The 14,279-nt window shown below is 51.3% G+C and overlaps 1 protein-coding gene across 4 annotated transcripts in view; it reads left to right on the forward strand.

The window, feature by feature from the left end:
* The window catches only part of SMG7 (SMG7 nonsense mediated mRNA decay factor), a 90,491-nt gene extending 82,207 nt beyond the window's left edge, over positions 1-8,284 (forward strand). For all 4 annotated transcript variants that reach the window (XM_076055994.1, XM_076055995.1, XM_076055996.1 and 1 more), the window contains exon 24: positions 6,659-8,284. In XM_076055994.1, the coding sequence (XP_075912109.1) occupies positions 6,659-6,769 (111 nt within the window). In that variant the 3' untranslated portion in view covers positions 6,770-8,284. The remainder of the gene's footprint in view (positions 1-6,658) is intronic.
* The last annotated feature ends 5,995 nt before the right edge of the window (positions 8,285-14,279 follow it).

Consider the following 14,279-nt stretch of genomic DNA (forward strand, 5'->3'; position numbering starts at 1 on the left):
CTACACACACAGTACACACACACTACACACACAGTACACACACACTACACACACAGTACACACACACTACACACACTACACACACACTACACACACACTACACACACAGTACACACACACTACACACACAGTACACACACACTACACACACAGTACACACACAGTACACACACACTACACACACAGTACACACACAGTACACACACACTACACACACAGTACACACACACTACACACACACCACACACACACACACTACACACACAGTACGCACACACTACACACACAGTACACACACAGTACACACACACTACACACACACTACACACACAGTACACACACAGTACACACACACTACACACACAGTACACACACACTACACACACACACTACACACACAGTACACACACACTACACACACAGTACACACACACTACACACACAGTACACACACAGTACACACACACTACACACACACACACTACACACACAGTACACACACAGTACACACACAGTACACACACACTACACACACACTACACACACAGTACACACACACTACACACACACTACACACACACTACACACACACACACACTACACACACACTACACACACACACTACACACACACTACACACACACTACACACACAGTACACACACAGTACACACACACTACACACACAGTACACACACTACACACACACACTACACACACACTACACACACACACACAGTACACACACACTACACACACAGTATACACACAGTACACACACACTACACACACACACACTACACACACAGTACACACACAGTACACACACACTACACACACAGTACACACACACTACACACACAGTACACACACACTACACACACACTACACACACACACACACTACACACACACTACACACACAGTACACACACAGTACACACACACTACACACACAGTACACACACACTACACACACACTACACACACAGTACACACACTACACACACACTACACACACACTACACACACACACACAGTACACACACAGTACACACACAGTACACACACAGTACACACACACTACACACACAGTACACACACACTACACACACAGTACACACACACACACACTACACACACACTACACACACACTACACACACAGTACACACACAGTACACACACACTACACACACAGTACACACACACTACACACACACTACACACACACACTACACACACAGTACACACACTACACACACAGTACACACACACTACACACACAGTACACACACACTACACACACACACTACACACACACTACACACACAGTACACACACAGTACACACACAGTACACACACACTACACACACACTACACACACACACACACTACACACACAGTACACACACAGTACACACACAGTACACACACAGTACACACACGCTACACACACAGTACACACACACACACACTACACACACACTACACACACAGTACACACACACTACACACACAGTACACACACAGTACACACACACTACACACACACTACACACACAGTACACACACAGTACACACACACTACACACACACTACACACACACAGTACACACACAGTACACACACAGTACTCACACTACACACACACTACACACACAGTACACACACAGTACACACACACTACACACACAGTACACATACACTACACACACAGTACACACACAGTACACACACACTACACACACACTACACACACAGTACACACACACTACACACACACTACACACACTACACACACACTACACACACTACACACACACTACACACACACAGTACACTCACAGTACACTCACAGTACACACACACTACACACACACTACACACACAGTACACACACACTACACACACACTACACACACAGTACACACACAGTACACACACAGTACACACACACTACACACACACTACACACACAGTACACACACACTACACACACACTACACACACACTACACACACAGTACACACACACTACACACACAGTACACACACAGTACACACACAGTACACACACACTACACACACACTACACACACTACACACACAGTACACACACACTACACACACACTACACACACACTACACACACACTACACACACAGTACACACACAGTACACACACACTACACACACACTACACACACAGTACACACACACTACACACACACTACACACACTACACACACAGTACACACACAGTACACACACACTACACACACAGTACACACACACTACACACACACTACACACACACTACACACACAGTACACACACACTACACACACACTACACACACAGTACACACACACTACACACACAGTACACACACAGTACACACACACTACACACACAGTACACACACACTACACACACACACACTACACACACACTACACACACACTACACACACACTACACACACAGTACACACACAGTACACACACACTACACACACACTACACACACACTACACACACACTACACACACAGTACACACACAGTACACACACAGTACACACACAGTACACACACGCTACACACACACTACACACACACTACACACACTACACACACACTACACACACACAGTACACACACAGTACACACACACTACACACACACTACACACACTACACACACAGTACACACACACTACACACACACTACACACACAGTACACACACAGTACACACACACTACACACACAGTACACACACACTACACACACACTACACACACAGTACACACACACTACACACACAGTACACACACACTACACACACAGTACACACACAGTACACACACACTACACACACAGTACACACACAGTACACACACACTACACACACACTACACACACACTACACACACACTACACACACACCACACACACACTACACACACAGTACACACACACTACACACACAGTACACACACACTACACACACAGTACACACACACTACACACACACTACACACACAGTACACACACAATACACACACAGTACACACACAGTACACACACACTACACACACACTACACACACACTACACACACAGTACACACACAGTACACACACTACACACACAGTACACACACACTACACACACAGTACACACACACTACACACACACTACACACACAGTACACACACACTACACACACAGTACACACACACTACACACACACTACACACACACTACACACACACAGTACACACACACTACACACACACAGTACACACACACTACACACACTACACACACACTACACACACAGTACACACACACTACACACACACTACACACACACAGTACACACACACTACACACACAGTACACACACACTACACACACACTACACACACAGTACACACACACTACACACACAGTACACACACAGTACACACACACTACACACACAGTACACACACACTACACACACACTACACACACAGTACACACACAGTACACACACACTACACACACAGTACACACACACTACACACACAGTACACACACACTACACACACAGTACACACACACTACACACACACTACACACACAGTACACACACAGTACACACACAGTACACACACACTACACACACACTACACACACACTACACACACACAGTACACACACAGTACACACACACTACACACACACACTACACACACACTACACACACAGTACACACACACTACACACACACTACACACACAGTACACACACACTACACACACAGTACACACACAGTACACACACACTACACACACACTACACACACACTACACACACACAGTACACACACACTACACACACACAGTACACACACACTACACACACTACACACACACTACACACACACTACACACACAGTACACACACACTACACACACACTACACACACACAGTACACACACAGTACACACACACTACACACACAGTACACACACACTACACACACACTACACACACAGTACACACACACTACACACACAGTACACACACAGTACACACACACTACACACACAGTACACACACACTACACACACACTACACACACAGTACACACACAGTACACACACACTACACACACAGTACACACACACTACACACACACTACACACACACTACACACACACTACACACACACTACACACACAGTACACACACAGTACACACACAGTACACACACACTACACACACACTACACACACACAGTACACACACAGTACACACACACTACACACACACTACACACACACTACACACACAGTACACACACACTACACACACACTACACACACAGTACACACACACTACACACACACACCAAGTGCTTCCTGTCACGCGTGAACCGGCACGATCACGCGACACTCCGCTCATTCTCGCAGTAGCAGCGGCCTTTGGCTGGCCGTCGAAAAGGGGACGGTGGTCACCCACATCGCCGCACGGCGCTTTCAGACGCACTTCTCCGGCCGTCTGGAACGCTCTTCGTTCTGATATTAGGAAGCCGCTGGAGCTGTGCACTTTTAAATCATCTTCCAGATTGACAAAGTAATTTCTTTAGAACGCTATACACTACATTACGCGATACATTACACACACTACACTATACACTACTATAGACGACACTATACGCTACACTATTGCACACTAACCTGTACACTACACTATACACTACCCTGTACACTACACTATGCACTATACACTACACTATACACTACACTATGCACTATACACTACACTATACACTACGGTACGCGATACATTACACACACTACACTATACACTACTATAGACGACACTATACGCTACACTATTACACACTAACCTGTACACTACACTATACACTACACTACTACACTATACACTTCTATACACTTCACTTTACACTACACAATACACTACACTATACGCTACACTATTACACACTACCATGTACACTACACTATACACTACCCTGTACACTACACTATGCACTATACACTACACTATACACTACACTATGCACTACATTATACACTACACTATACACTACTACACTATACACTTCTATACACTTCACTTTACACTACACAATACACTACACTATACGCTACACTATTACACACTACCCTGTACACTACACTATACACTACCCTGTACACTACACTATGCACTATACACTACACTATACACTTCACTTTACACTACACTATACACTACACTATACACTACTACACTATACACTTCACTTTACACTACACTATACACTACACAATACACTACACAATACACTACACTATACACTACACTATACACTACACTATACACTACACTATACACTACATTATACACTACACTTCTATACACTACAATACTATACACTACTACACTATACACTTCTATACACTTCACTTTATACTACACTATACACTACACAATACACTACACTATACACTTCACTTTACACTACACTATACACTACACTATACACTACACTATACACTACACTATACACTTCACTTTACACTACACTATACACTACACAATACACTACACTATACACTTCACTTTACACTACACTATACACTACACAATACACTACACTATACACTACACTATACACTACACTATACACTACTACACTATACACTTCACTTTACACTACACTATACACTACACTATACACTACACAATACACTACACTTTACACTACACTATACACTACACAATACACTATACACTACACAATACACTACACTATACACTACACTATACACTTCACTATACACTACACAATACACTACACTATACACTACACTATACACTACACTATACATACATTACAGCAGAACGGGAATGGTACCGGGGTGCACGGAGCAACAGGAATGAAACAATGAACCCCCATCACAAACTCAGCGGCTACCACCGGCTGAGCAAAATTTCATGAACCAATCATGGCCCTCCCCTTGGTCGGCTCGTTCTCAAATGAGTGCCTGGTGTGAAGTGTAAACTAAACTATTTTTTATTTGACCAGGTAAGGCCCCACTGAGCTATATAGCTCTTCTTCAGAAGCGACCTGACCACCACAAATGCTAGCTCAAGTGAACTTATCATTTTGTGAAAATGTATCGCAGCCAAACGCTCTAATTGCGTGATGTTGATTCTAAATGTGGAGGGAAAAAATTGGAGGACCACGTGGAGAGAGAGAGAGAGAGAGACGCAAACTCCAAATATACAGCCAGGCATCGTCAGGGTTGGGATTGAACCCGTGACCTCCTGCGTACCAGGCGAGGTAGTTAACATCTCCTAGCCACCGTGATGATGATGAGAGAGACACGCAAACTCCAAATATACAGCCAGGCATCGTCAGGGTTGGGATTGAACCCGTGACCTTCTGTGTACCAGGCGAGGTAGTTAACATCTCCTAGCCACCGTGATGATGATGATGAGAGAGACACGCAAACTCCGAATATACAGCAGCAGGCATCGTCAGGCTTTCGTTTTCGTGGCCAGTTTTTTTGTTACTCCGCAGACGTTTGAATCGGCGGCGTGCGGCGCCTCCCTCCACCCCCCCCCCCCCCGCCGTTTGTCTCTCCGTGCAGTCGCTGTGGTCGAACTCGGTGATGCAGCCGGGGCCGCTGGCGCTGGAGCAGCTGCTGATGCAGCAGAAGCAGAAGCAGTTCAACCTGGGCCAGTCCAACCCTCCACACTGAAGGGACGCGCCGCCATCTCGCTCGGAATAGAAACCCTCGGCAGCGCCAGCGGCGGAAATCCGCGGCGGCCGCGGCGGCGGCGGCGGCGGCGGCGGCGGCGGTGGTGGCGGCTGCCTCAGCAGCCGCTCTTTGGACGGAGTGGCGAAAGGGAGGAGCCAGCCTCCCTCGCTTCCCTCCGCCTCTTCCACCGAAGCATTTGGGAAACCAAAAAATTTAACCGAATAAATGTTGAAAGCCGGCGATTTCGGCGAAAACGCCATCGCCGGCGCCGGCAAAACGTCGCCATCTCCCCTTAGACGCAACGCCGGAGCGGCGGCCGAGCCGGCGATGCCGATCCGCCGGCGTGCGTCTGTGTCCGTTCGTCGTCGGTTGCTCGCTCTCTGAAAGCCCGCCTGCCCGCCGGCCATCCGTCACGCGGGCGGGCGCAGGCTTGGGTTGGCACTGAGCGTCTGGAGCCGCCGGCCGGGGAAGCCGGGCGGAAAGTCTCTCCGCGTGCCCTCGTTTATTTTAATTTTATTATTATTTTTCGCTCTCTCTGTCTCTCTCTCTCTCGTTTTGACCACGCTGCTCCCCCGGCTGTTTTCGTGAGGACCCGAAGGAAGCGGGGGATGGGTGGCGGTGGGGGAGAGAGAGAGAGAGCTGAGAGAAAAAAAAAGGGAATTCCGCCCAAAACCGCTTGGTCGAGACGTTGGGTTGGCAGCAGCAGCCGCGGCAGCAGCGGTGGCGGCAGCGGCCGCGGCGGCGTTTCCATTGCGCCGGTTGAGCCTTTTCTGTCGTGGGCGATCGAGGGCGGGGCACTCTTTGGCAGGCCACCTGCACGCGACGGTGGATGGCACGCACGGCACGGGGGCGCGGTGTGTCGAGGAGGAGGAGGGGGGGGTGGGCGAGCGACACGCAGGACCGGATTGCTGGGGGGGGGGAGGGGGACGGAGCGGTTGATGGCAGAGAGCCGCCCGCGAGCGTGTCCCCGACTTACTCCCGAATCCACGCAGTCCACTTTGGGTTTATAATTGCACCCCCCACCCCCCCCCGTACCCCGGCGTGTTCCAGATGACAGGAGGAGGGTTTCCAGATCCGAGTATCCAGATCCCCGGGTATCCAGATCGCTGCGCCTCTGGGAGAGTTGGCGAGTCAAGCAGAAAAATTTGGCTGTGCGAGGGACGGCCCTCGGGGCTCGGGGGCCCGCTGCAGGCTTCTGAAGCCGTCTGCTCAGTGCACTTCCTGAGTGGGGCTTTCTCCGGCCACCCCCCTCCACTTTTAACCCACGGCCGCCCGAACAACAACAAACAATGGTAATTAAAAATAAAAAAAATTGGCTAAGACATAGCAAGCAAGAGGTGGGTGGGGGGGGACCCTACTTCAAAGTCGACTTGAGGACAATGAAATGGTTGATTTGAGGAATAATCTCTGGGGCCTTTCGCCAATGCACTGGTGGCCCCCCTCCCTCCAACCCCCCCCCCCCCCCCCCACCTGCCATGCCAGCCGTGGCGATGGGTTTGGGAAATGTGGGAGTGTGGGGAGAGGGGTGTGGGTAGGTGGGTGGGAGTGGGTGGGTGGGTGGGTCAGAGTGAGTGGGAGTGGGCCAGGATCTGTTAAAACTCGCCAATGATGTCGGGCAGAGAATAGAATCAAGGTGGTGGATAGTTCATAGCGCAGTGCGCTAACCACTGTGACACCACTCGCCGCTGCCCCCCCCCTCCCCTCCATCCCCCCCCCCCCCGCCGTGTTTAAGTGAGTGGCTGCCGAGATTGAGAGAGGCGCACTGGGAGTGGGGTGATGTTGGCACCACCCCCACACACCGCCCTGGCTAACTCGGCCCTCTCCAAGAGAGCCAACCGGGGGCCGCTGGCGGCGGCGGCGGTGGTGGTTTAGAGGGAAAGCGTGGTGGAGGAGGTGAGGGGTGGGTGGGTTAGTAGGTGAGCGAGTGAGCGAGTGAGTGAGTGAACGACGCGTATGCGGGCAGTGCCAGCTCGCGTGTTTTCTCCCCCCCCCCCGCCCCGCGCCCCGTACAGATCCACAGGGAGGCGGGGTGCTGTCAAGGTGGGGCGAGGGGGGGGTGGTGCTGTAGGCAAACCACAGCCAGGGTCTATACAGAATCATGAGACGGTGTTGCAGGGGGCAGGTGTGCGGGCGTCCAGGCTGTGCGTGCTTGGACCTGCGATTAGCTTGATTGGCTGCGTACGGCGCGAAAGAAGTTCAACATACAGACGCACGTACAAGACCCCGAATTTTTGCAGTAGCATCGTGATGTGCATCTTTGCAGGTTTGTGGTTGTACAGGCGTACACCTGTGCACAGGTGCGCACCTGCACAGGTGTACACCTGTGCACAGGTGTACACCTGTGCACAGGCCCTGCCTGGCAGGTGAGCGGTGCGAGCTGAGCGACGGTGCAGGTGGGAGTCTTCATTGGCACCCACCGCTTTGACGCGGCAGTCCCTTCACTCATAAATCTGGCAGGGAACGTTCGCGACGTTAATGCGACGAAACGAGAGGTTCACACGGGGGCCCCCCCACATTCACCACCGCCACATTCACCGCCACCCCCACATTCACCGCCACCCCCACATTCACCGCCACCCCCACATTCACCGCCACCCCCACATTCACCGCCACCCCCACATTTACCGCCACCGCCACATTCAACGCCACCCCCACATTCACCGCCACCCCCACATTCAACGCCACCCCCACATTCACCACCACCACATTCACCACCCCCACATTCAACAGCCACCCCCACATTCAACAGCCACCCCCACATTCACCGCCACCACCACCACATTCACCGCCACCACCACATTCACCGCCACCCCCACATTCACCACCCCCACATTCACCGCCACCCCCACATTCACCACCCCCACATTCACCACCACCCCCACATTCACCACCACCACCACATTCACCATCACCACATTCACCGGCACCCCACATTCACCGCCACCACCACCGCCACCACTCGTCGACCGAACGAATGGATGAAGTCTGCGGGGTGATTCTCCAACAAAGTGGAAGAGAGAAGGGGGGGGGGGATAGTTTGGCGAGCGCGTGAATCATCCCCCCTCCCCCTCCTCTTCCCAGATGGGAAGAGGAGGAGGAGGGGGGCGGGGTGATGCAGAAAGCACTCCGCAAACACTTCGGGAACGGTCCGGCCGGTTCTTGGATGTGTCGGGAGTGGGGGGGGGGGGTCAAATGTGGCCATGCGACGAATCGAATGTCAAAGTTCCAAACACCACGACGACGACGACGACAAAAACGAAATTTCCCGTTGCTTGCATGAGAATAAAAACTAAACAAAACGGATGCCCGTGTACAAACAAAACGTCCTGACCGGCTAAATCATTCTAAAGCGATTCCGTGATGACGTATCATGGCGAGATCCAAAAGGTTTCCCCGATTGATTGATTTTGTCAAATATGTGCATGCGTGCGTGCCTGCCACCGGTTGCGTCAATCCATACCTGGCAGAACGTTTTGCCTCTTATCTCGCCATGATCCGGGGTGCGAGAGAGAGAGCGAGAACTCTCCTCTTTCTCGCTCCGGTGTGTGTGTGTGTGTACGTTTCGCCAGAGATATGAACCTTACACCGAGGGATCGTAACCTTATTGCGGTGGTGGGGTTTGTGTGTTCCTTTGAGCCTCGGAGCTTTGTCACCTGAAATCTTCTGCTCCTGGTAGGGTCTCCTTTGGGTCGGTTCCAAACAAACAACGGTCCAAAACAAAGGCCCCTTGCGATTGGTTCAAAAATATGGAATTAGAGAACCCCCCGATGGAGCCGGGGCCTGGGGGTGGTGTTCGCCGGCAAGCGCCTGGTGGCAGGGTGACCCACTTGACCCGGATGGGCCCAGCCCCAACTGGCTGTGGCGCCATCCAGAGGGGCCCACCGTCCGCAGGACGAAGGGTGAGGAGTGGGTGCGATGGCAGGGAGAAGGATGGTCTCGGACGGAATGGACACTTGCTATTGGACGTGGAATGTCACGTCACTGGGGGGGGAGGGGGGGGGGAGCCCTAGGTGGTGGAGATGAAAAGAAGCCGACTACATGTAGCCGGTAACTGGGAGATTGGCCGGTGGATCTGTACGACATCCGCAGTATTGCGGGTGCTGTCCCTTTCCGTAGTAGTGAAACGGAAGCTGAGTTCTCGAACAATGTTCTCGGTTTCCAGATCGATCTATGTTCCCACCCTCTCCTATGATCATGAGCTTTGGGTAATGACCGAGAGGATGAGATCGCGGGTCCTAGGGGACAAAATTAGGTTTCTCCCCCAAGGTCGCTGGGCTCGCCGTTCGTGATCGGGTGAGGAGCTCGGTAATCGCGGAGGAGGGCCTTAGAGTCGTGCCGCTGGTCCTCGGGACCGAGAGGAGCGAGTTGAGGGTTCAGGAACCTGGAAAGTACAGTATGTCCCCCGGTAGACTTCCCCGGGAACTCTCCCGGGCACATCCCAGTGGGCGAAGACCTCAGGGCCGGCCCAGGACAAGCTGGTGGGATTGTCACTTGGCCAGCCTGGGAACACCTGTAATTCCCCAGAAAAATCTAGTGTCTGTCGCCAGGGAAAGGAAGATCTGGACCACCCAACTCAACATACTGCTGCTTTGACTCTCGCCAGGACAAGCGGACTGAAAAACGAACGAACACCTTCCCCCTTATCCCACTGTACCATCCGTACCGAGCCTTCACGGTCTGGGTATTTTCCACTGGCTGTTTGCCGAGCCCAGAATCAAGCCATCCTACAACTGGCCTCACTCGAAGGCCAGTTGATTATAAATGTAGAGGGGAAAAACCAGAGGAGCCGGAGAATAAAATCCACACAACCACCACGAGGAGAGAGAGAGAGAGATGCAAACTCCAAATATACAGCAGCAAGTTTCGTCAGGGTTCGGGATAGATCTCACGATCTCCTGTATACCAGGCGAGGTATTTAACATCTCATAGCGAGCGTGATAAGAGAGAGAGACTTGCACACCCTATAAATATACAGTAGCAGGCATCATCAGGGTCGAACCCACGACCTGCATACCGGGTGAGGTAATTAACATCTCGCCACCCGGATAATGAGAACCACGCAAACTCCAAATATACAGCAGCAGGCATTATCAGGGTCAAGATCGAACTCACGACCTCCTGTATACCAGGCGAGGTAGTTAACAGCTGCCTCACCTGGTAGAGACACTCTCATCATCATCACGGTGGCTAGGAGATGATAACTACAAGTATCGAGCAGCAGGCATCGTCAGCGTCTGGTTCGAACCCACGACTTGTATAGCAGGCAAAGTGAGTGAGTGGGTAAGTGGATGAGTGGGTGAGTGAGTGGGTCAGTGGGTCAGTGGATGAGCGAATGAGTGGGTGAGTTAGTGGGTGGGTCAGTGGATGAGCGAATGATTGGGTGAATTAGTGAGTGGGTGGGTCAGTGGGTGAGTGGGTGGGTGGGTCAGTGGGTGAGTGGGTGGGTGGGTCAGTGGGTGAGTGAGTGGGTGGGTCAGTGGATGAGCTATTGATTGGGTGAGTTAGTGAGTGGGTCAGTGGGTGAGTGGGTGGGTCAGTGGATGAGCTAATGAGTGGGTGAGTTAGTGAGTGGGTCAGTGGATGAGCGAATGATTGGGTGAGTTAGTGAGTGGGTGGGTCAGTGGGTGAGTGAGTGGGTAGGTCAGTGGATGAGCAAATGAGTGGGTGAGTTAGTGTGTGGGTCAGTGGATGAGCTAATGAGTGGGTCAGTGGGTGAGTGAGTGGGTGGGTCAGTGGATGAGCTAATGAGTGGGTGAGTGAGTGAGTGGGTCAGTGGGTGAGTGAGTGGGTGGGTCAGTGGATGAGCTAATTAGTGAGTGAGTGAGTGGGCGGATGGAGCAGTCGTGTAGCGGTTTGCGCGCTGCACTACGAACCCGACGTCCCCAGTCTGTTTCCCCGCTCACCGCCAAAATGAGTACCTGGCACGGTGTGTCAACATCACCGCTTGGGATACAAAGGCGGCCGGGCGTGGTGCTGGCCACCCACCCCCTGGTGTGCCACAGTGCCGGCCTTCACAGGTGCTCCTCGCCAACAGCACTTGCCCCGACAGCCTGTCAAGGCTATACGGAGGGGGGGGATCTGTCTTTGTACGCAGCTCATGCCATGAGCGAGGGGCCCAGCTGAGGTGGCGGCGGCGGTGCTCCAGGAGAGGGCCCAAGGTTGAGGAGGAGGCACAGGGGGTGGGTGAGTGGGGGGTGGGTGAGTGGGGGGTGGGTGAGTGGGGGGGTGGGTGAGTGGGGGTGGGTGAGTGGGGGGGTGGGTGAGTGGGGGGTGGGTGAGTGGGGGGTGAGTGGGGGGTGGGTGAGTGAGTGGGGGGTGGGTGAGTGGGGGGTGGGTGAGTGGGGGGTGAGTGGGGGGTGAGTGGGGGGTGGGTGAGTGGGGGGGTGGGTGAGTGGGGGGTGGGTGAGTGGGGGGGTGGGTGAGTGGGGGGTGGGTGAGTGGGGGGGTGGGTGAGTGGGGGGTGGGTGAGTGGGGGGGTGGGTGAGTGGTGGGTGGGTGAGTGGGGGGTGGGTGAGTGGGGGGTGGGTGAGTGGGGGGTGGGTGACTACCGAAAAAAGCAGTTCCAGCCCGTCGCATTATGGGCGAGTTAATTCAACGTTTGACCAAATATAAAGGGGCTCATTTTTAAGTTGATAATTTTGCATGGCCCGCGAATGATTTTATAAATATCCAAATGGCCCTTGGCAGACAAAGAGGTTCCCCGCCTCTGACTTAAATAGAGAGAGGGGGGTGGGGGCAGAGGGGGAGTTGTGTGGGATTCCTGCCCATAAGGTACATAAGGGGCCGTCCATAAATGACGTCACGCACCTGGGGGGGCGGTAGGAGTCAGACATTTGTGACGAGGGGAGGGGGGGGGGTTGATAAATGTGACGTCACATAAAAACGCGCAACTTTAAATAAATATGAACAACACGTTCTACTTAATTAAATAGACTTTTTAATAAATGTTGTCTCCTACAACATCAGAGTGCAGCGCCACATTAAATACACACTACAATGACAACAATAGTTTAAAGCGATTTGAAGCATGTTTTTTTGGGGGGGGCAGAGCTTTGTGACGTCATATTTGAGGGGGGTCTCACTTTTTGTGACGCCGTGTGACGTCAAAAAATCGCGTGACGTCATTTATGGACGGCCCCCTAATGCAACTGCTGTTTGCAAACTCTGCGCGCGTTCCACCACTACACTGGTGGGTCGCAAAGAGCAGCCGTGAACTGGAGTGGTGTTCTTGTTTCCCTTCAACGTGACTTTACCGAAAGAACTAAGACTATATAAAATATATACAATATATATAAATATATATAAAATATATATTGTATTGTTTCCCTTCAGCGTGACTTTACCGAAAGAACTAAGACTATATAAAATATATACAATATATATAAATATATATAAAATATATATTGTATTGTTTCCCTTCAGCGTGACTTTACCGAAAGAACTAAGACTATATAAAATATATAATATATAAATATATAAAATATATATTTTATTGTTTCCCTTCAATGTG

Source organism: Petromyzon marinus, chromosome 74 (genome assembly GCF_048934315.1).
Source record: "Petromyzon marinus isolate PM22_M1 ecotype Great Lakes invasive population chromosome 74, UKy_Petmar_22M1.pri1.0, whole genome shotgun sequence".
Taxonomy (NCBI): domain Eukaryota; kingdom Metazoa; phylum Chordata; class Hyperoartia; order Petromyzontiformes; family Petromyzontidae; genus Petromyzon; species Petromyzon marinus.